Here is a 24,045-nt window from a genome sequence, read left to right as displayed (position 1 = left end):
GACCTTAACAACCACTGTTACTATGGTATGCAAGGCACAGATTGTTTGGGTGTCAGGCTGTCAGCTACTTTTTAACGTCAGTGATACAGCCTCAATTGCAGTTCTAGTCTAGGAGAAATGTAGGTCGGTCTCAAAGACAACATATGTATTTAAACATACATTGTTGAAAGATTGTTTACCAGATTGTCATCCACACATTTGTGGTTATGCCAAACAGGCAGCCCTCTCACTAGGCTACACAGGACACACCTTCAGAGGTATGTCTGCTTTTGTTTTTGTTCGTTTGTTTCTGTGTGTGACTATATGTGTGACTGTGTGTGTATCTCTCCAACAGAAACAAGAGAAAGAGAAATGGAAATGCATTAAAACACATCCAGTAAATGATTATTTAATGAGGCTTCAACAATTATTCATAGTTTTACCAAGGGCTTTGTTGGATACAGCTGGTGAGAGTTCCAGAGGCTTGAGATGAACCCTCAGAAGGGGGGTTTTAGGGGAGGATCATACCCCAAAGCCCCACCATGCACAGCCCCTCTGAAGCCTGTGCTGTGCTCCGTCCCAGGAGACCTCCAGCAGGAGTTGCACTACTTGAAAAACAAGGTGTTTCCCCAGCTTAATGCCCTTTGCCAGGCCAAAGGCACCTGCTTCACTCCTGTGGATGTTCAATGGGATATTGATCAGGCCGACCGCAGGTCCTACCAACCTGCCTTCCATAGGCCTCCCCTCTCCTCCCAGCAGCTGAAGGTCAGCCTGGACATCATCACACACTCCTCTTCCTTCATCTGTCTCCTGGGCCATCAATATGGGCCGTCCAGGCTAGAGGACTCGCCCCCGCTTCCAGCCCCTGGCCCTGCACGAGAGGTCCTCTCTGGGCTGGATCGGAACCTGTGTGTGGCCGCGGAGGGAGGCTATCCCTGGATCCTCAAGGGGAAGAACCCGACCAGCTCGGTGACAGAGCTGCAAGTCACCCAGGCGGCCCTAATGGGAGACCAGAGACGATGTTTCTTCTACTTCAGGGACTACTCTGTCCTGGGGGAGATGTATGAGGAGAAGGACCAGCATGAGGAACGGAGGAGGTCTTTGCTGAGTGCGTTCTCCGAGGAGAGAGAACATGAGAGGTGCAGGGTCCGAGCCCTGAAGAACAGCATCGTGGCCAGCCTCCATCCGGTGAGGTTCTTCCAGACGCCGGAGGAGCTGGGGGTCCTGGTGATGAGGGACTGGAAGGGCCTGATAGAGCAGCTCTGTGGGGCCCTGCTGGATCAGTCTCCGGCTTTAGACCACCGGGACTCCCTGGAGAGGTATTACCATGAAGGATTCATCCATTATCTGTGTCACTGGTTTGTTCCCTCCAGCCAGACTACAGCAGTGTTAGAGGCACTCAACACATTCACTCACTGTCTCACCCGAAACACATCTCAGAGTGACAGACTTCTACCAAGGAAGTCAGCACTCCAAACAACAAGGTGAGAATGCTTCTTAAATCTTAAAATGGTTTTGAATGAGTCAAAAGCTATGGTTGTGATGGTTTTCCGATTTTTTCCAGTCATCCTAACAGCTGGGATTCAGAGAGATCCATGGTCCTCCTCTGTGGTGAGAGGGGTTGTGGGAAGACTTCGCTGGTTGCGTGGTGGATCCAGGAGCTCCGAAAGACCCACCCTGGGACCCTAGTGATCCCTTACTTTTGTGGAATCAGCAACTCCAGTGTGGATATTGGATCTGTGCTGAGGCAGTTCACTGTGGCTCTACACCAGGCCTGTTACGGTAAACAGAAGTGTAACCTTTCCCTCTGTCTCAGGTTAGATTTAGAGTTTATCTTCCACAAGCGAACCACAGTCGACGTTAAAGTGTCGGCTACCCTGATTCTTGTACGAAAAATGTCCCCTTTTTTGCTTTGCCTTATGCAGCACAAATAAAAATGCATGCAGTGTGTTTGACCTCATTCTTACAACCACCTTTGTGTTTTTGTGCTGTGTGTAGGGAGCCAGCCTGAGTGGAATGAAGGGCTGTCAGACCTGGTCAGGCCCAGACCGCTCCATGTTGTGGTCCAGGCTTTCCTTGCTGCTGCTGCCCTGCGACCCTGCATTCTGGTTCTGGATGGGCTCGACCGTCTGACTGGAACCCTGGGCCTGTCAATGCAGGAGGTACTGCAGTGCCTCAGTCTACTAACGACAGAAATAGAATGGATAGCACATATCTGCCTTTTCAGCTCTTCTTGAAGATAATGTTGAAGAAGCTTAGGGGGAAAATATATATGTCTGTGATTTGTTGTTCAGTAGTGTTTCTTCATCTCGATGTATGTATTTGTTCCAGGTGAAAGAGTTGAGCTGGCTCCCAAGCCCTCTGCCCCTCCGGTGTAAGCTGATCCTCACCACCACTTCCACGGACCTCACCTACAAGAGCCTGACCCTGCGCCCCGACGTCCACACCCTGACCTGCCCCGGCCTGTCTGACCCCGGTGCCCGCCGCCGCCTGCTGCTCCACCACCTCACCCTGCCCAGCCTGGCGCCCCCTGCCCCCCTGCTGCAGGACCTCCTGAGGGGGAGGCTAGGCTGCCTGCCCCTGTACCTGGCTCTGGTGGCTGGAGAGCTGCAGACCTGTGGTGTTCTGAGGGGAGCTCGGGAGGTGGAGGGGCTGATGGAGGGCTATACGGAGGTGGACTCAGTGGCCGAGCTGTGGGTGAGGGTGGTCCAGCGCTGGTCACGTGACTACGGGGATGGGGTGTATGAGGGAACGCCGAGCATGGCCGAACAGACTAAACCTCTTGCTCTGGTCTCCGAAACAGGTAGGAGCATCTTCTGTAGGTTGGTACATGGCAAGGACAGATGAGTCCAAATATGCCCTGGTATTAAAATATATGATATATTGTGCCCAGGTCCAGCAAGGACAGATAGCTGTATGATTAGGCCTACTTTTTAACCAATTTTCTTTGTATCCGTCTCTCCAGAGCTGAGGGGCTGGGTGTGGGACTCTCTCTGCCTGGTCCACCTCTCCCGCTCTGGCCTGACAGAGGGGCAGCTCTGGGCCTTGCTGGAGGTTCTGGGTCACAAGGTGCCACAGCCTCTGGAGTGGGCCCGCTTTCGTTCAGCTACCGTGCTGTGGATTCAGGAAAAACCCAGCGGGGAGCTGAGCTTCACACACCAGTCACTGACCCAGGCCATGGACCTCCTGCTGATGAGTGAGTCAACAGCTCGAGGCCTGTGGTTGACATTTGGACGATTCAGCGATTTAGGTGGCATTACCTCAGTTAAAGCTGAAATAGTCTCCCTCAATAGTTAACCTTTTTGATTTGTTCCCCTTCAGCTTATCTCTGTGTTTTGTTATGCAGAGATCCCCCCTAGGAGAGGCGCCAGGAGGGCCTACCAGCTCACCCTGGCCCAGTACTTCCAGAGGCAGAGCAGGGAGCCGGGCAGCTGGGGAAAGGTGTTAGAAGAGGTCCCCTGGCTCCTGGAGCAACGTGGGGCCTGGGGACAGCTGCATGCCTTCCTCACAGACCCCGAGTAGGAACATGGACACACACTAAAAGACACAGAACACACTAGACACACGCAACCTAGACCCATACTTGATCCGGATACAGAACTGTAGGTGAGTCTGTCCAGGACTAACATGTTATTTGTTTCTCCAGGACTGTAGAACAACTGTCCTCAAGCTGGAACCAGTGTCCTCAGCTGAGGATAGACATAGCCAGGTCCTGGACTATCTTGATCCTCAAAGGTTACGACCCCTACACTTCATATCAGAGACTGTTGGGAAATGAAGTCCACGGTCCTCCCTCTGGTGTAATAGATGTATGGGAGCCCTCACCTGTCAGGCATACAGGTAGCTTCACCACAATGTATGAAGTTCCACTTCCTTTTATTGTTAACGTCTAAGATATGTTGAGTTTTGTTTTTCCCCTGTAGATGCCGACTCAGTGCCGAGAGAGACAGCGAGCACCAATGCCTTTGTCACCGAGACACAAAACCTAGACAAAGGTCAATATCAATAAAAAAAATCACATTACAATTGAGTGACCGGTGTTGATCTTTGTTCTCCCAGCAGACGCAGTCTGGGTGTGTGAGTCACCAGTGAGGGCGAGAGTGGCGGTGTTTGTGTCTGAGCTGCTGCTCTGCCTGAGCAGGGAGCAGCAAGCAGAACGTCTCCTGCTGCAGGCCCTGGACGCTCTCACACAGGTCAGACCATCTTGCTGCTAACCAACACCGTGGGATTGGACGGGATTTGACCCTTGACATCCCCTACCGTGTTGAATGAAATGAACCCATGTGTTTTGGTTGGGTAATCCCATTGCTTTCAAACGTAAAAGTGTCGTGGTGCATCGTTTGGGGGATGGACCATCATGTCTTCTGAAGCCAGTTTGATCCTTCACACTCGGCTCCTCCTCTGCCGTGCTCTCCCAGGCTGGAGAGGAGGACACGGAGAGAGCGGGGCTGCTGGCGGGCGTGCAGCACACCTTGGCTGAGCTGTGTGTGGCCATGGGCCGGGCCGGACAGGCCGTGACACACTTCACCTCGGCTCTGACGACCGTCCAGACCCTCGCCACCTCCTGCTCTCAGGAACCCGAGGGCCAGCTCGTCAGGATAGGTCACTGTCTAGACCCGGACGCTCGCGCCCGTCCCAAAATACAAGCACGACGCTCTGGGGATGGTTGTTCCTCTCCTGTTCACTTCTGCATCACACTGACCAGATCTCCATTGCAGGACACAGGTGTAAACGGCCATGAGGGTGTGTGTTTGATTGGCTCTCCCCACAGGTCAGCTGCTCTGTACACTCTGCCAGCTGATGTTTGCTGAGGGTTGTGTGGAAGAGGCCTCCCGGATTCTGAGTGACGTCATCAGCCTAGGTCATCGCAGGGTTCACCCGTGCGCCGAGGCTACTGTTTCTATGCTCCAGGCGTCGCACAGGTGTGTAGACTGCACTAATTAGCCACCCACTGTTGACGACGCCACCCTGAACTGGAAATGTTTCGGATGAACTCGAGAGATTTATGTGTGTTGACGTTTCTTTGTTGTTATTTGGTGAACTGAATGAAGGTTGTGCCATGCAATTGTGGCGAATCACTCAACAGGATACGCCTGGATCATCGAAATGCATGTGAGGCTGAGAGCCTTCTCCAAGCAGCCCTGGAGATTAGGAGGAGCTGGTATGGTGCAGAGCACCCTCTAGTGGTGGAAGTGGAGGAACGCCTGGCAGACGTCTGGGCAGCAAGCTACAACACAGGGTCAGAAGACCAGTCTCGCGCTGTCTGTTGCTTCTCTCTGTTGATTGTGCTCACTGGTTTACCTGCTGTGAATTGATTCTCTCCACCTCCTCTGCACACTGTGCGAACACTGTGGAAATATTTAGATTGAAGCGGACCGAGGCGGTGGAGTTGTATCAACACGCAGTGCGCGTGAGAGGCCAGGAAATGAGGCCCCCTCGCCCCCTCGACGCACCACTCGGTCAGGCTAAGTCACGCAGTCTGGCCCTCACTCTGATCAAACTTGGTAACTTACGCTTTCAAGTTACAAACTTTCCCACTCGAGGTAGTCGTGTTTACTGATGTTTGTGTGTTAATGGGCGTGTCCTGTCACAGGAAGGATGCTTGGGCAGAGCTCCAGTAAGACAGAGAGGAGGGAGGCCGAGGAGCTGTTCCAGACAGCCCTGGATGTGAGCCTCCGCTCTCTGGGCCCTGAACACACGCTCACCAAAGACATACAACGGTAAGCAAGAACACACCTAATTGTGTCTCGGCATTTCCAGGCTTTCCGGAAATTGTTTGTGTGAATCTGTCATCAGTTCATGCCTCAAACGTCCTCCTAGGATTTTGAGCCGAGCGTTCAGGCAGACCGTGGCTTCCGGTGACCCCATGTCCAGACCTCCGTCCCACAGGAGGCTGAGTGGAGGCCGACCCTGCACGGCCAGCACGGTGTCCCACAGGGGCCCATCACACACCCCTCTCGCCCCCTCCAGGACGAGGCCCCAGTCAGGCTGGAGTGTCACTCAATCAAACCTAGACCCAGAATCTGTCAAGAACCACAATCACACAGCAGGGTTGAGCCAGATGCCCCCCTGGTCAGCTGTCCAGACCACTGTATTTGGCCCAAAGAGTGACATCAGTAACCTAACACCCAGGCCCAAAACTGTGCCAAGTTTGAGCTCACGTTCTGCTGACAGAACCGGGGTTCCGCAGCGGGCAGGCTGGTGCCACCTGCCAGGGCGGTACCTACTGGAGGACCAGATGGTGACTGCTCTCAGCACACAGATTGGTCCTCCAGTATTGAGGCACAGATATGCCCCAATGCTCAGAAAGACAGATTGTGGCCCTACCCCTCTGCGGGTCACGGAAGAGAACAGATCAAATCAGCTTATTTTAGGAGGGAAGTTAAGTTGTTGAATATTTATTGACATAGTGATGTGTATACATAACAATTCTTAATAAATTCATATTTTTATGTATTAATGACTAGCTTGTTCTATGAAATTCAGTGAATCACATTCCACAATTAGAAGTATCACTTGATTCTTGTAGTTCTTATGTTGGCCAGAAGAGGGCACCCTGAGCACCTGTGAGACAAGGTGAAGTGTGTCGAGTCTCAAGAGGATCTGAATGAAAGGGTTTCTTGAGCAACAACCTACTGTATGTTCCATTTGCTGTGACGTGAGGTGTGTTTCTGTTTAAGCCGGTTTGGATCACCATGTGGGGTAATCTCGAGTTAAGGTCATGTGTTCTTGACTGTGTGTGTGTGTGTGTGTGTGTACTGTGCCTGGCACTTGCACCACTTTCTTTTATTGGATAAATTTTTTTTTTTTGTTTCAATCAAGCTGACTCCTTGTGTCATGGTTAGGGTAAACCATTTGTGATTGAATTGTTTTTAAAGAAATATGCCATCATGTAACCCCAGTACTGTAAGTCCTGCATGGACAAAAATGATGTTTCTCCTTTTGTCTTCATGTCAAACAGTATAGTGGGACAGAATACGGATCTACTGTGTCATTTGTGCATGCTCTATTGTGATGATAAATTCAAATACACAGTGAAATACATAGTGTTTAATCAGGATGGTGGTGTGTTAAGATCTTGCCTTGAATTGCCGAATAACCATGCCGTCCTTCTGGATTTTCATTCAGAGTGAGATAATATATTAGGGGAGGGGAGGGGGGGGGAGTCTATGTGTGAGACTGCACGTATACTAACCTCTGCTCTGGAGAGAAGGGTTTAGGGGGGAGGACTTGGCAGACGAGAGAGAGAGAATGTGTCGTGTCATAAAGTTGTGTCAACGTGTACAGTATGAAACAAAGGAGGCTGTATCGCCTGGGTAAAGATACAGAATCCATTTTGCGACGTGTAAAATGTGTGTGTGTGTGTGTGTGTGTGTGTGTGTGTGTGTGTGTGTGATGTCACGTCTCAGTCTTCTGTGGTTGCTGAGCCTCTTGTGAGCAAGTGTGAGGATGTCTCTACCAAGCAGTTAAGTGCTTCTCCATACCTCTTCCTTTTCCTTTTCATTCCTCGGGCTAAAATACATGTATCCTGCAGACAGTAATAGATCATGACGGACACACATACTTCAACCACAAAACAGAACTGTGGTGGCAATTACACTTTAGTTCCATTTGAAGTTAATATGAGCCATAAGATATGTATATTTATCATTCAAGATATCTAAAACACAAAAGTGAACTGCCAGTTATTGCTGTCTTTGAAGAACCCCCCCCAAAAGTTCAAGAATTCTTCTCCTGAGGCAGCTGACTCGCTCTCTTTGGGTTTTCACCTGCTTTCTTTCCAAACTGCTATTATGTGTTGGGTAATATTAGCCCTGCAACGTTTCAAATACGACACTCCAGAGCTGCCCCATTCATTTCCATTGACACCAAGCGATTACCGTCAATCATGGTGTGGAATCTGTTACAGGAGCTGGTGATACAGAGAGAGTTGTCCTCAGGCTAAACGGAGTGTGGCCATCCTGAGTGTTTATGTGTGTTACAGAGAACGTAGAAGTAGGACACGCTTCAAAACTCCCCATGTACCCATGATGTACATTGCACAGAGATGATGACAACCGACTTTGATTCCAGTGGTTACTTTGACGGTAACATGATTTCAGTGTCATTGATGGGGATATCAAGACTCATGATCAGAAAACTCCATGGTTACACAAAAGCTCATTTCCCAACCCTTCTCCTTTTTTGGTCATGCAAGGCTTTGAAACACCAGACCAACGTATAAAGGACCCAGGCCTGTTCTGTACTATCATACTCAAACTCCCACCACCCAAATGCATCCTCTAAATTGGCAGTTAAAACAAAATGTCATCTGATTTTCCAGCCCCCCTGACTTCTAGTCTCTCACAATTGTTTCCACTCTTAAATCCCAGGATTTAGGTGTGATTACAGGAGCCAAGTAATGTTATACAAGGGCTTACAGCGGGCGGAATCCATCTACCACCGGTGATTGCTTACTATAACAGTCATGGCTTCACAGCATCCCTTTATTATTCTGTCAAATTGTGTGTGACAACATGGATCTTGGTGTGTGTGTGTGTGTGTGTGGTGTTTCTTGTTCCTCCTCTCCTTTAACCACTGAAAGAGCCTGTGTGTATATCTCTAATGTATACAAACTGAGTACCACCAGACAGCTGTGTGAGTGAAATGATATTGTGCTTGGAAATCACTTGTTTTCATTTGTTCTCTCTCACTCCCTTTCTCTTTCACTCTCACACGTTATCTCGAAATGAGTCACAGATTCTCCCGCCAGCTCAAAGTTGCCTTGCAGAGTCTTGTTTCTTGTTCCCTTATCCACCCAGTGAGGGAGAGTGCGCCAGAGTGGTGGACGTGATTCCAAACAGGTACTCCATCCTTCTGGACCCCAAACCAACCACCAATCACGGGGCAGAAACACTAACAAAGCTTCAGAGGAACTACAGTGTTGCGCTGAGAAATGTACCCCTATCTGTGCCCTTGAGACCTATCTCTCGTTCCCTGGTTATCGGCCGTGTCATGCACATTCAGAGCTTCTTCCCAAGTCAGGAAACCAAGCTCCTCTAGGATGATGACTGATAGCAATGGTGCCTATGTGTAGTACTCTCTCTTACAAGTCACTGTTGCCCAGTACAGACAGAGATTGTCATTAATAACAACAGTGTCGTCATCGACGACTGAAGCCCCTCGACCCCAAACAAGCCATTTTGTCACTTTGAATGGGTGATTTCACGGAAGAGACTAAAGTGATACTGAGTGGCCTGCTGACAGTCATGTGATTAATCCTTGGTTGCATGGGAAAGGTTTCAGGATTGAGCTCCAGCTTCAGCTCATATGGTCATCACAACCAGTTTTGGTATCGAAAAGAAGTTGTGTCTCTGTGGCATAGTGTGTGTGCTGGACGTGATGTGTATGGACGTTGCTGTGCCGGGTCTGTGTGTGTCAGTGTGTTGGTGTGTGTTGTTCATGTCATTAGAATCCAACTCTGGATGGAAAAGCTTGAGAATGACCCTCCTCCCACTGGCATGGGAAACCGAATGATACTGAAAACCTACCACCTAAACACACCATATAACTATCACACTTCAGTGAAACAAAAAGTAGAAGATGTCATTAGCCTCTAAGGATGGCACGCATGGTGTGTTGGAATGTAAATGTTATGACAGTGGGCGGGGGTCAATGTTGAGACAGGAGTGCCTGGTCAGGTACGTGAGGTGAGGTGTCTGTCTTCTGTCACACACACACACACACACACAATTTCACCTCCTTCCCGATGGATCAAACATATCTCATCCCAATCGTTCCCACCCGCCCTCCACATTCCTGGCGGTCTCTCCTTCCTCCATCGTTAATCTCTCTCCGCTCTTCTCCATCACACTCAGGTCCTGCTCTGTCTATGAACGTCTTTCTCTTCCCATCTCTCTCACGTTACTTCCCTTGGCCCACTTCTCTTTCTCCAGGTCTCTCTCTCTTTTATTTATCTCTGTCTTTTTCTTTTATTCTTCTCTCTCTTTTTCTTTTATTTATCTCTCTCTTTTCCTTTTCGACCCTCGTATTGTCCGTCTCCCCGTCTCTGGTTGGGGTTGAGGTGTAGCTGGTGTACACAGAGAACACACTGTCCCATGTTCAGGAGAGGAATCCCTTTAATGGGGGTTACAGCCCCTGATGCTTACCAGATCTGGTCCCTCCGTAGTGTGAGATCCCATTCAGTATTCAAAACTACCTTTGTCTTCAGGAGTTTGACCAACATTTCCCGCATCGTCAATGCAGTGTACAGGTAGTTTTGCAAATGTTTGAAGTTCAAAGACAACATTTGCCATCTTGTCATTTGACAATTTCTCAGCCGATTTATCTGGGATTGCAAGAGGATGAAGCTCAAATCAGACGCCACGTCCCTGTTAATGAATGGTCCGTTTTTCTGTTTGAAGTGGTTAGGTTCAGGTCACTGCACAGAGGTTGATCTACTAGTTCTGCAAACGTCTGGTGAGTAATACCATATCAGTCAATGTGTAATTCAAAATGATGTAACCCTACTCCATGGTTGCAGAACATGAACCTCGCACACACTCCTCAAGTCATATGCCAGATCAGTCTCAGTTACAGAGTTATTTAAAACTTAAACCAATTCAAGCACACTCGAGTATTCAGCTGTATTTGCAAATAGTAATGGAGCCAGTCTGGAAGGTTCCACCAGTCTTGTGATGTGTTCCCATGCATTCAGGCTCCCGTGATGCCTGATACAGAGCTCAGTTTAAGCCGACATAGGTCATCTATGTCTGGACAACTGGTGACATAGCTGGCACTCTGGGCTCTTGGATATGTCTCAGATGTCACACACACACACAATCGGGTGACCTCACATCACACTGCAGATGAATGATAAACCACAGGGATGTTTGCTTTAGTGCTACACCTGTAGCAAAGTCATGCGATCTGCCCAATCTCGTCCTCGCGTTCCCTCCACCTCTCCACCAGACCATCCTCCTCTTCTTCCTCTCCCCTTCCACTCTTGTTCTGTCCACCAACCAGCTCTCACTGGCGTGGTAGGGGAGGGTTCGGTAGGTGCCCCCACCAGCCAATCATTAACCTGAGTGCTACTTTCCATCATGATGTGGAGTTCAGATCATGTGCCATTCAAAAGTTTCCCTACCTTCTCTTCGTTATACTCAGTTCACACATCGTTGATGTAAGACTATCAATGATTTACCAGCAGAGAGCCAAGAGTATTGGATCAGTGCATTTTGGTCAAGGCCATTGAAATGCGGGCATTTCCACCTTGATTGCACCACTGCCTAGCTTGGCCATGAATTTTTCGGTTTTTAAGAGTAAACGTTCAGTAATACAGTTCTGGTGTCTTTTGGAGTGGAATCTGCTCAGAATTTTTATGTGCTGCGTAGCGTTCCATAGTATTTGATGTTTGGCAACTATCATATTTTCAAGTAGCCAATTTGAAAAAGCTATTGTATAAAACACACATGCATACTCACATACACACAGACAAGTACACACCCTGATATGTGCACACAAATATGAATCCCACAACATCATCTCACTACAGTGGAATTCTTTATTTTTCACAGAATGATGGACATAATCTGACAGTAACATTTGACTAAACTTTTCCACCATTAAGGCCACCTTGCAAAAGTGTGGAAAATACGAGATAAATACGAGTCTTTGGTGACACACAGATATGAACATACAAAGATAACTTAAATACATAACATTTCTTAAATAGTATGACTAAGACATATATATATATATACATACACAAGTGTTCATAATAGTCACTGTCACGCTCTCACCCCCAAGAGTGTGCCACTACATCTTCAAATACATTTGTACAGATCCTTATCAAATGCAATACATACATCACAGTTCTCATCATCCGTGCACACATTTTATGACAAAGATTGAAAATTCAAGTTGCGAGGAACTAACAACATGTAAAGTGCTCTGCTAGGACCCTAACCTATTTATCCAAATGTTTAATAGGGACACAAATGAAGAGTGAGTGACAGCAAACTGGATGATCCTGAAAAGGACGACTACCTCACAAATACCTACGAACATACACACTCACATGCACACACACGTGAACACACTTCTGTGTGAATGGGTTTACTGGACACACATGGGGAGGTAGAAGTGGCCAGAGTGCTACCACTCAGCGGATCCTACGTAGTTTACCCAGACAAACACAGCGCTAAGCTGCATAAAAGTGCTCCTGATCTGCCCGTTGACGCAACTTTACGTCTAACCACGTCACAAAAGCACACAAAGGCAAACAGTGTTTCTGAGCAAATTGAAACGTCTACAACAAAGGTCAAACACAGAAGATTGGGTCCTGATAGACACTGTTGATGTCGGGCTGAGCAGGAACACACGTGGGCGCAGCCTCACACACGTGATGTGTGTGACAATACTGGAGTAGAAAGTAGAGAGATTCACCCAAAGTTCTCAGCATTTGAAAAGCTTTTAATGATCTGTCACGAGACATTGATTAGCTCTATTACAGCAGAGAGAATGGCATGTGTGCCTCAGCAAGCCTTTGAACAGATTAGCCTTCAGATCAAGAAACAACTGAATTATGACCTGCGACCTCCTGTCACCATCATCATTAGAGAGAGAGAGAGAGAGAGAGAGAAAGAGATTAAACGAGACTATGTTGAAATCATACTCAATTAAATGAAAATGACCAGTATTGATTAAAATAATTCAGTCAAAAGACACAAAACCAGACGAGACTAACTGAAAGACGGAAAAACCTGATAGCATGATGTCGATCACTCAAATTGAATTCGATTTTGGCAAGCAATGTCAGGTTTTTTGTATAAACCACTTGGCATGTGTGCAATGCCAAACTAAGTTGATTGTGGGATGGTTGTCAAATTGTTGTTGTCAAAACGATTTAAAAAAATGCATACATGCGATCATTTAATGAGGAATATAAAAGTTACTTTATGTATTGACCTGTATTCTAACTGTAATATGAAAGATCACATTCCGTAAATCAGGATTATATGTTAGTGGTTTGGAAAGCTCATAAAAACTTGAAGTGTAAAGGATTATTGAAATCCTTTCAACTTGATTCTTTATTGGACCACACATCGTTGAAATCATAAAGGGGGTTGATCCAGCCATGGCCATTTTGTAAGTTATATTTCGAGACTGTCAAATAACGTGTTTGTGACTGGTCAAATTGTGGGCTGAATGTAGCTTGTTTTTGTTATTCTTAGAGATGGTGTCCACCCACCATTTCAGCTCTCTTGGGGCGTATTTTACGGCATGTATGGTATTTAGCGAACAAATTTAAAATCTGGCACTCCTGCCCCTACATTTTGGTCTCCATGGTCTCTCATTATGAACCTCGCTAAACATCACTAACAATGGGCATACCAACACTAACAATGTTGGTAAGCCAGTTGTCCTTCAATGGACTTGGGGTATCCAATCTTTTCCAGAATTATGTTACACCAAAGTCAGAATGCTGTCAGTGGCAGGGTTAGGTTGGGGTTGGCCGCCAGATTTACGATGGCCTTTGGTCCCCTATTGAGTGGTCAAGGCAGAGTGTGTTTATAAATCACATCAAACAAGGCCTTGAGTGAGTATGTGTGATAGTCCAACAGAAGGGACTGGGTCTTGTTCATTCAAATGCCCTCTAACTAAAGACATGGCTTACAGGGAGAACTTATGAATCACGTGAAGGGGATAATATTTTAGAGGCCGCTGGAGTGTGGTTGGGGGGGACCAGTACTAATCTACCTACCTCGGCTACATGATGTTTGGACCAGCACCCCTATGCATTGCAGCATTGTAATGACACCATAATGACTCGTTCATAATCACACAAAGACCCCTTGAACCTTGTGTGTTCAGGTGAGGGGAAGGATTAAGGCTGTGTGGTCTATAATGGTAGCTGGTGGTCTGGATATCAGTGGCCAGGCCAGTGTCAAACAAGGTCCCTAATATGAGGGGGGGGGGGGGGGGTCAGAAGGGTAAGAGGTAAAAGGGTTCATTTGGTTGTTTCGTCAGATCTTTGGGTAACAAATCTCTTCTGACGAGGATCAGATCCCGACACAGGTTCAAATCCACATTAGGGGCTTAAGTGTTTGATCAATGGGCAGGAGGCTAACTGCTGCTGGGGAGGTGCAGGGCCAAGTGTCTGCTGGTGTTGAAGCGAAAGGCTGGCCCTGAGTGGACAGGTCTTCATCCTTCCATGAACAGGATTAGACTTATTGACGAGTCAGGAGGGAGAGAAAGAGGGACAGGCTTTGATGAGCCCCTAGTGTCCTTCAGAGGTTCTGGAGACTTGGCATGGTTTCCCAAGCTGGAGAGGAGTCCGTTTTGTGTTGGGTTTCAGTCTTGTCAATGGGTTGTAATCCTCCTTGTTAGACGGCATAGTGATGTCTTAGTACAGGAGCAGTAAGGCATGGAAAATGTTTGAAAAAAAGAAGAAGCTGCAACAAGTTTGTTGGTGACAAAGTATGGACTACAACAAACTGTAATGCAAATACTACTGAAAGGAATAGATAAATATCTGGACAGATGAACTTGCTGGGGTGTTTGGAGAGACTTTGTCTGCAACTCATCCGTAACTATGCGGACTCCGGGGGTTGATGGGGGAGGAGTCTTCTCGCCCGCTTTGGCCAATCAGCTGGTAGAGCCGGTGACTAAGGTTCTGTACCTGGCAGGTTCCCAGGACACACCCCACCCGCATCAGCTGGGCGTGGTGGGGGTGGTGGTGACCCCCTTTTGACCCCGGGTGGGCGTGACGACGACCTCTTGACGGCCTCCGCTGGGTCTCCGAGCCTGTGGCGCCGCGCGCCCACGCCAACGCTTGAACTTGCACGGCCTCTCCCATGTCATTGGAGGACGGTGTGTCTCTGAGGAAACCTTGCAGCCATCTTGTGGAGTCGTGGATGGCTGGTGGAGGGCTGGAGTCTGAAGGGCTGGCCAGGTCGGAATCCAACTCTGGGGTGAAGATCTGGTCCTCCTCTCTCAGGGCATGGAGCTTTTTGAGAAGGTCCAACCTGAGGAGAACATAAAGAAACAAAAGGTCACATCTATGCAATAGTAAAAAGCCACATGTACCTATGTTAACTCAACTCAATACTGGCCGTGGAATCAGTGAACTTAGATTCGACTTGGCCTCATTGCACATGACTGAAACTCATTAACAGCATTGACGACAGTAAGCCATACCCAACATGATGACAATGTCCACATTTGGTGTTTTGCTCTTAATACACTGAAAAGGTTAATGGGCTTTTATAGTTCTTCACCTACCCTCGTATAAATATTAGCGGCTAGCAATTTATTACATTTTATATAATCCACTCCCTCAACATCACTTTATCTGTCTACTCTATATGTCCACTTGGTCCTGAGCAAACACCGTCGAGAGTCCCATGTCATGCTCCAGAGAGGGCCAGATGGACTCCGAGGGTTCACCTTCCCCCAAGAGAAGAAGATGTTTCTGGGACAGGTCGTTCAGCAAACACTGCTCACATAGACTGAGGCTTGAGTGCCGACGAGAAAAAGGCCTGGCCATCTGCTCACTGTTTGACCACGGCACCCACATCTTAAACCTGACCATGGTGTTCATCTCTGAGCTGTCACAGGCTTGTTTGCTAAGAGAGCTTTGACTCAGGTTGGTTCTCTGAAGGTTGCTGTATAATGGGACTGACTCACACACCCGATTTGCCATTTTAAGCAGGTAGAGGACTTTACGCCAGTGAATTAAAATGTATAAAATGGCAGAGACTCTAGGCTTGTATACAAAATGACACAAGAAGGTCATTGTAAATAAGGAAGGCCTACGAACAATGAGAAAGAAAAAAAGATTGACAGATTGCTATTTTCTAAGAAAACCCTTTTTCCACAGCATCAGGTTTCCGTATGCTCTTGAGGAGAAGTAGTAATCATAGCTAAGCATAATTACAAAAAGCTTTTCCCTTGTGAAACGCTGACTTGTCATTTCATCACAGACGCCCAAGTTTGTACTGAAACCCAGAGAATGGAACGAGAGAAACAACAGGGCTCTAGGAAAACAAAGCTATCCTCTTACAGTAAGGGTGAGAAATTGCCATTTCAACGAACAAAGCTCCCTACACAATGTGGACCAAAGATTTCCCAGCCTTAACTCTCATGCCCCTTGCCACTCTCCCTACCCTTTTGTTACGCACTGGGTGAACCCTGGTTTTGCCCACCAGGGGAGGCCGGATAATGCTTGGGCACAGGCAGAGCCATTTCCAGCACCACCTCATTATGCCAGTCATACGTCTCTGACCCGTAGCACAGCCAAGTCGCGCCCGCCTGCTGTGCCAGGCAGAGACTTAGTTTGACTGTGTGGAAAATTTTATAAATTCAAGGCTTGGCTAACTGTGGTTGTAGAAGACAGAGTTCTGTTGAATTCGTTTGTGGCAACAAAAAAAATGTGGCTTGCGCATGAACAGTAAACTTGTTTCTTTAAAATAATAAGCTTCCCAGTTCATCTGTTTACATGTTAGTTTGTCCTGTTCACTTAGACTGAAATGTAATCTGCTGCACTACATCGTTTTCCTCTGTGATTAAAGCCGAAAAGAAACCTGATTCTCACACAAGAATGTGGAAATTCAATCAGTTGGCCGAAGAGTGAATAGAGTGAATAAAGTAAATTAAATGAACACAAAAAGGTTTGATTAGCTACAGTGCTCGCTGAGTTGGGGCTTCTTGTTTCTTAGGACAGAAACAGGTCCAACATGGTCTGGGAAACGACACACGATGCCCATGTGATGGGATTGAGAGTTTGGAGCGTGCAGAGGGGGGATTTGGAGGGTAGCTAACGTGAACATGAACCTTACAACCCTCACCCAACCCAACCTCTCGGAAGTTAGTCTGGACTTTGGGTATTCAACTGTACGTTCTCCTGAACCTCAGATGCTAGCTGGACGCTTCACTAGTCAGGTCGCTGGTCATCTGGGCTGGCCACTTGCCACAAAGACCCTGTGACAACATTACAAAATAGTATACTTGGAGAATCAGTGACTCGAGGTGGAGGGGAAAGGGTGTTTATTCTTTTTAAAAGTATTTTATCCCATAATGTGCACTTCAAACCTCCTTTATCCCTCTTTCCACTTCACTACATATCTGACCTACATATTCCTCCATTCCAAATGTCCTTGGACCTTTATATAACTTATTTATTGAGGTTTTACAGGCAAATATTAACAGGTCAGTTTCATTTTCCACTGCTCAGGGCTAATTTGCAGCAGAGAGGCAGAGTTCTGAAGTGGAAGGTGTGAGTGTGAGTCACCCCTGTAGCCGCCCAGAGCTGTCTGCTGGTCCACCCTGGAGCTCAGAGCTAGATGACTGGACTCACTGCAACACCAGGGGCCTGGGAGAGGCACCAGGTATGTCAGGTCCAGCCTCACAGACTCACTTGGCGATGCAGAAACTAATCCTCCCCCGAATTGACAGTAATTGAGAGCTTTGTGATTGGCAGAGGATCAAAGATAGCACGGCTTCTTTTCTTAAATCGTTCCCTTCAGCTCTGTTTGTTTTTAATGCCCTGCCTGATCCATAGAAGATTATCTATTTTTTTCTCCTTGATAACTAAGTCACTCCACTTCTTTAGTGGGAGTCTAATTTTCATCCGAGGGTATTAGGCTAAAAGTCACTTAGACTTGGGAAAGGTTGTGGGGGGGTTTAGAGGTTGATGACAGGGTAAGCTCGTTTGGAAAACAGTTTGCTGTTATTGACAGTAATTACAGATCTTTTGGTTACGGATATTAGACTCTCCATGAGAACCAGAGGGCTCCCCAGGCCCATCTCTGCCCCAAGAAGGCCTCGTCTGAGAGGGTTATCCAGCAGCCTGGATAAATGATTACACAGAGCGCAAGAGCTTACCACAAAATGCCCTAATCAGCAGAAAACATGGCACATTCGTCTATAATCTTCATCAGTTAACAGTGGGAAGATTGTTGTCAGATTGTCTGCAATTTATTTCAGAAGGAATCATTTTTGGTACCCGCTTTCAAGGTGTTGGGTTTTCATAGCCCCTTTAGGTTTGTTGACAATAAGTAATACTTTTCTGCAGATTAAGTGGTGCGACTAGGCACTTTCCTCCGAGGACTGGGTGCAAGAGTACACTCATAATAACATCCTGTGACAATACAAGCTCAAGCAGGGCAGATTACTTACTATGCCTACAAAAGTACTAAATCACATGCCCAACATTAAAAACGTAATATTTTCCTTTACCACTCCTCCTGTGTTTTGAAAACCTGTGCTCCTGTGCCTTCTCTATACGCTGCTCCCACTGTAGTCTGTAGGTTCAGACATGTTCCACAGCCCTTTGTCTTTGGCTAGGTTTGCTGTGTGGAGCGGAGACATATTCTTTATGGATGTGGAAGATGGAATTCAGGTCTTAGCCTTTAATCCACAGAGGAATTCTCTTCCCGGGGAGTTGGGTCTCCAACTCCTGCTACAGGTCTGGTCACCACCACCACGGCAAGGGTGAAGGCAGTGTTTATATAGTACGTGGATATCTGGCCAGTCCAGTTCAGGCCAGATCTGTTTGTACGGTGCTGGCCTCACACCAGAGAAGGCAAACACCTCCAGACAGCTAACCCCAGAACAGATGGCCACTCTGAAGGTGATTTACAGAGAACACCTGGGTTGTATCAGGCTCGAAGTAAAAAAAACAAAAAAAAACTTGTTTCAATTTTCTATAGTTAGTTTATTCATTATGAAAGGTATTTTATGGACTGAAAGTTGTGTTCATGATATTCTTCATTAGGGTGTAAGCAATGAGATGCCTGTTGTGATAGGAAGTCTGTGTTAACTGTATCACATGTCAACAACATCTGATATGTTTCTCAGCAGACAGCATGAGTTTGTACTCCAGAATAAATATTGTGTTTGACCTCTATGGTTGATGGGACTGCCCCCTATGATGGGGACAGTGGGAGTTAATCATTTAGGGGGATGGATGGGAAAAACATGGATTTGTTTTGTTCCAGTAAGATCCTCCAAAAATTCCCTCTCCTATTACACAACACATGTTCACAGACAAACACATGCACACAAACGGAGCATAAAGACTATTGTGTCAGTGTTATCAGTCATGCTGTGTCATTGAACCCTGTTCGAACAGTGAGGAGGACGGGTCAGAGCAGAAACCTCTTTAGTCGCTAAATCAGCTAGCATGCCTTGCACAGAGCATCCTGCCTCTCACTGCAGGAGTCTATCCCACACATCTTTGTTTCACTTGTTTGGCTTTGCCCCCCAAACGTTCTCTTTTTAAGTGTGTGTCCCTTGTGATTTTGTCTCAATTTTTTACGAGTGATCAAGCCAGCTTCTGTGGTCGTGTGTTGGGATATTCCCTTGGCTGTGTCAGGATGTGGAGGTACAGCATGGCTAAAGATCAGAGGAGGAAGGGCAACCTGCAGTAAGCGTCTGTCTGAAGAGTAGCGATGTGACCCATGTTTTTATCAGGCTGTCACGGTGGGACGGTAAGAACAGGATGTTCGGTACCGATGAAAAGCAAAAGTGCAGCAAATAAAAAATTGTTCAAACGTGAAAGATAAAATAGATTTTTTTAAAGCCAGAAAGGAAGGGAATTAGAAAAAAGAAAAAAAATTGAAAAAGAGGCTGTGGTGAAGTGGCAAGGATAAAGGAGATATGTGGAGTGAGGGAGAGCAGAAGAAGAGGATGGATCTGAAGGAGTGATGCTATGAATGCCCTGCTCAACACTGAGGGAACATCTTGGCGAGATGTCAAGGAGCGATAACCCTTCACACAGCCTGAACAGGACAACTAGTCTTCCTCTTTTGGAACTGTTTGTATCTCGAGGGACTGACTCTTAATAACCACAGAATTGACTTAAACATACAGACAGAAAGTTCTGCCTTCAAAACCATGACCATAAAATGTAGTTCTCTGAATTCTCCCTTTGCTGTTTTCAATAGGAGATAAATAAGGAAGAAAAACTTGTTGACCGCAATTTGGAGGCAGAAATAAGATATCAGTGTTGAGAGGCCAGACACAGATTATCTTGTTTTCAGTAGCAGAAGCTGAAAGAACACACATTCACAAGTGGACAGTAGGCATACAGACATACAACAAGCCTCCAAACTCACATACAGTACATGTAATGACACCCCCCCCCCCCACACACACACACACACACAGACACACAGACACATTTGACAGTGGCTGTGCGAGGGCCCCCATTGCTATTGTAACGACCTCTTCTGTGAGAGCAGAGGCACCTCAGATGGATATGGCTGGCTGGCACAACTTGACCCTGTCAACACCACTAATGAAAACCACAGACAACGGCTCCACTTCACTCTTTCACTAAATCACCTCTTTCATTAACTATATAAACCACTTTGGGTGTCAACATAAAGCATACCCCTGGATGAATCTGGACTAGGTTCTCACCATAACTGTCTGTACAATTTTCCATTCCAACTTCCATGTAAACAGAGGAAATTGATTCGATGTCCATCTGTATGTGACTAAAGGCTGTAATCTGCCAAGCACCAAAAGGGGGCATGCACACACTAGCACACCTTCGCATTGCTGGTATGTGAGCCACAAAGGTAATGGTTAAATGTTTGTGTGTGTGTGTGTGTGTGTGTGTGTGTGTGTGTGTGTGTGAGTGTGTGTGTGTGTGTCATTCTATCATTCCAAGATGTAAAAATTAATAGATAGGGTGGAAATGACAACTTCCACTCAACACAGCAAAAAAATCAATTTCTGTAATGTTTTCAATCGTAACATGGTTTTCCCCAGTTCAATTTTAGTCATGAATGCGCGTGTTGTTGGCTTGCCTTGGTTAGCCTTGACATTGCACTCAGACGCGCTTTCACATCAACTACTGTAACAAACTGTATGATAAATATCCAATGAGGCCATCTTATTACATTTGACGAGGTGATTTACAAACACCTTAAACAAATGCGTTTTGGTTAATAGCGTCGGTCCCAACTTGCCAGGGCGGTCTCAGCTAACCTTAGACAGTACATGCCCTATCACCCATTGTATTCAAAAATGGTCTTCAGTCTCATTAATTGATATAATGGGTTGAAATTCTACTTCTTATCAAACTCATTAGATTGAAAGCGAAAGCGTGTTGCACTCAAATGCAGTAATTTTGTGGAAATCGTATTCATAGTAAAGCACACTAACCGGCATAACTCCCAAAAAGTTCTTGAAACAGCTTTGAAAAAAGAGCAAAATATTATTTAGAATGGAATTTGGAGACCGCTCATTGTGCATTCATATAGCCTAGGCTATATTCATTTTTTTTTAATTATTGGATTGCGGCATGCGCACCCGCTTTTCACAATTCACACTGGCATAAGTTCCCTGTCAGAATAGTCTACGTTCATTGTGTCACGTTTGTTTGATTTTGACCTCGCCGACTATCTCCCCGACACAACACTATGACTGAACGAAAACACCTACATTCACGCACAGTCCTCGACCGGATATAATCATGAGTTCAACTAGTTTGTCGCCAGACAGACTGCATGGTTCTATATGTGCAAAATCAATCATTCTACATGGGCTATATATAGCACCATGGATGTACCATTATGGTAGCCTATTTATAACCTGTCAATTTATGCTTGTGAACTAGTTCCAATCAAAGCCTGCACCATTCATTATTAAAAAATTATGAGACATGCAATTTGTTTCTCTTACCTGTTTCTCTCTTGATGGTCCACAGGGAGAGCGAGGAGCTGGAACGAGAGCAGGCTGATGCAATACACAGTGAGCGGGAGAAGCGACCGCATCGCGGGGCCAGTTCTCACACCCCTTTGGAAGGAGGGGACAAGCAAACCACCTGGACGAAGTTCAAATCCCAAGAGAAAGAATATTTCAGGACTTTTCGCAGACACTAATGTCCAAAGGAAATTCGCAAGACCTGAAAGCGACAAAAGAAAATGTTTTCATTAAAAAAGTTCAGAAGAAAAAAAATCGTGTTCCTCTACAAAAAGTTCAAAGTCTAATTAGTTTTTCACTCATTCAGTCACTTGTTCACATTTTAGAGTAAATTATATTTAAAGTTTAAATGATGTGTTATTTATAATAACGATAATAAAACACCCAGAAAAGACACTGCTCTCAAAAATCCACTTGCATTTCCAACTTTTACTAACACATGATTGGCTATTATTAATATTCATATAATTACAGTGCCATTCCTCCTTAGACAACTCAAAATCATACAAAGTATGTTGCCTACAATATGGTAGCTTAATTCTTACCTGTAAGAAGAATTGTAATCGAGTTTCTGAATGTTATTTGAATATTTTCCCACGGCTCTAAACGTGTTGGTTAAGATCTAGTTCTCAGTCTGAACTCTGAAGCTGTGCGCGAGATGACATTTGTACGTTAAATATCTTGTGGGCGGGGCAATATCAGAAGCATCAATGACACACCCCTGACTATACAGGTAGCTATCCTGCGTTAATAGGTTTGTCACAGGAAAATAGTAAAATGCCCGTTACTGTTGGCATTGATTAAGATGACAGTGTTCTAAACATAATTGACTGATTGCTTTGCATCAGCTTGTTTACTTTAAACTCAACCCCAAATCGTCTGGGTAGTAGCTAAGTTGGATATACAGTAATTGAGGTTCAGGAGGAGAAGACAACACCAGCTCCCATTAGACATCACATGACTTTATGCTCATCAGCTAATCACAACAAACACTTGAGACCAGCCAACAGGTGATCAGAAATACATCCATGGTCTGCTCATCACTCACATATTTCTTTTCGTGCGACCCCCACCCCCTCACTCTATCCAAGGCTCTGCCAAGAACAGAGAAGCTCAGTGAAGTCTGCAGGATTCATCTGCCATTTCCAGTCTTCTGCCTGCATCATTGATTCACTCAAATAGTTTTTCTTACTCAATAACAATTATTCATTGTTACTCCTTCTAATAATGAATACACACTTGATTTCAGAGCAACATACAGAGGGGGTCTGAACCTGCAACCCCTTGCTCTGCAGTCAAATACTTTACCACTGAGCTATACTTGTTCCTGATCTAGTAAATCTTTGAAATGTATTCAGTTGTTGCTCTTGTGGTTTTTGAACTCATAAACGCTCCTCTAACTACAGTGCTGACAAAAATGCTTTTTATAAAGCACTTAATGTCTTCCAGCCACTTTCCAACCCCTGTCTCTTATCGTTCACTGTGACTTGAGGGTGTCTGAGCCCAGGAGATAGGAAAAGATACAGGCTTTCTAAGATCCCCACCAATTTTGTCTGGACACACCCATACCGCCTCATGTACCTAATGTAACATCTTGTGGATGTTACAATGGAATAATGTGACGTGTCTCTTTGTCATTTGTCTAAATATTATGATAGATTTCCAAGAACAATGAAATGCGTTACAAAGCTATTGCTGGAATAATTTGAGCTGTTAAGTCTCACATGAGTTCAATTATGTATTATCTTGATTATTTCTGTTCTCATAAACTTGAGGAATGTGAACTGTAAATGTTTAAATGTTTTATGAAAGCACAACGTATCCTTTTTTATGTTTAGGGTGTGGGATGCTTGTTAAAACAACTCTATTATAGGTATTGTACTTGCATAGACCTGTATAACTGTGGATGATTCAAATACAACACATGCCACTTAAGTCCCTTCTTAGGAGTGTATGTGGGCGGTTTTGTTTAGTCTCCGAGCTCACTATATACAGAAACTCTATCCTTGTTTTTCATGTTTAATGAATTAGGCCCCGCAGCACATATCTCATCTGATCTACACGAAACACGTATGACGTATTCAAAACGGATTTCTCAGAAAACTGACATGCTAAACAGGTTGAGGAGTGACTTTCCTGTTTAAGATGTGACTGTTGGTCATCCATGCAAGCATCTTACAATATTTTTATCTGGGATATATGGACAGTTGCAAAGGGAACGTAGCTCTGTCATGGCCTTTGCCTTGTTTGAATTGGTATCAAAACGGGTTTTCGACCTTTTAATCTGTGGTTTAATGGAAAGTTCATTCTGATGTAACAGCCTGCATTGATTGCATGTTTTTCTGCCTTTTTTGGAAAGTGGGAGTGTCT

The 24,045-nt window shown here is 45.8% G+C and overlaps 2 protein-coding genes across 9 annotated transcripts; one reads left to right on the top strand and one right to left on the bottom strand.

Moving 5' to 3' along the window:
• The first annotated feature begins 21 nt into the window (after positions 1 to 21).
• On the top strand, positions 22 to 7,019 carry LOC146276674 (tetratricopeptide repeat protein 41-like). 7 transcript variants are annotated; one of them, XM_084701922.1, is made up of 16 exons: positions 22 to 257; positions 335 to 1,463; positions 1,544 to 1,761; positions 1,978 to 2,141; positions 2,311 to 2,782; positions 2,945 to 3,175; positions 3,326 to 3,497; positions 3,626 to 3,819; positions 3,903 to 3,974; positions 4,042 to 4,172; positions 4,398 to 4,581; positions 4,751 to 4,901; positions 5,066 to 5,218; positions 5,344 to 5,438; positions 5,573 to 5,699; positions 5,776 to 7,019. In XM_084701922.1, the coding sequence occupies exons 2-16, from the start codon at positions 469 to 471 to the stop codon at positions 6,371 to 6,373; spliced, it is 3,957 nt and encodes a 1,318-aa protein (XP_084558048.1). In that variant the 5' UTR covers positions 22 to 257; positions 335 to 468; the 3' UTR covers positions 6,374 to 7,019. The 7 variants fall into 7 exon arrangements, with proteins under 7 accessions (XP_084558048.1, XP_084558046.1, XP_084558051.1 ...); XM_084701920.1 differs by having other exon boundaries at positions 23 to 257; positions 5,344 to 5,483; XM_084701924.1 differs by having other exon boundaries at positions 24 to 257; positions 5,800 to 7,019.
• Positions 7,020 to 11,501: 4,482 nt separating this feature from the next.
• adm2a (adrenomedullin 2a) lies at positions 11,502 to 22,311 on the bottom strand. Of its 2 annotated transcripts, XM_084701884.1 has the most exons (3): positions 22,221 to 22,311; positions 21,655 to 21,877; positions 11,502 to 14,987 (listed from the first exon to the last, which is right to left on the bottom strand). In XM_084701884.1, exons 2-3 carry the CDS (start codon positions 21,744 to 21,746, stop codon positions 14,543 to 14,545), a joined length of 537 nt encoding a protein of 178 aa, XP_084558010.1. In that variant the 5' UTR covers positions 21,747 to 21,877; positions 22,221 to 22,311; the 3' UTR covers positions 11,502 to 14,542. The 2 variants fall into 2 exon arrangements, with proteins under 2 accessions (XP_084558010.1, XP_084558011.1); XM_084701885.1 differs by lacking the exon at positions 22,221 to 22,311 and having other exon boundaries at positions 21,655 to 21,878.
• Positions 22,312 to 24,045: the final 1,734 nt, after the last annotated feature.

This window comes from Hypomesus nipponensis, chromosome 7 (genome assembly GCF_054491055.1).
Source record: "Hypomesus nipponensis isolate SF chromosome 7, ASM5449105v1, whole genome shotgun sequence".
Taxonomy (NCBI): domain Eukaryota; kingdom Metazoa; phylum Chordata; class Actinopteri; order Osmeriformes; family Osmeridae; genus Hypomesus; species Hypomesus nipponensis.
This window is presented reverse-complemented; position numbering and strand designations above follow the sequence as displayed.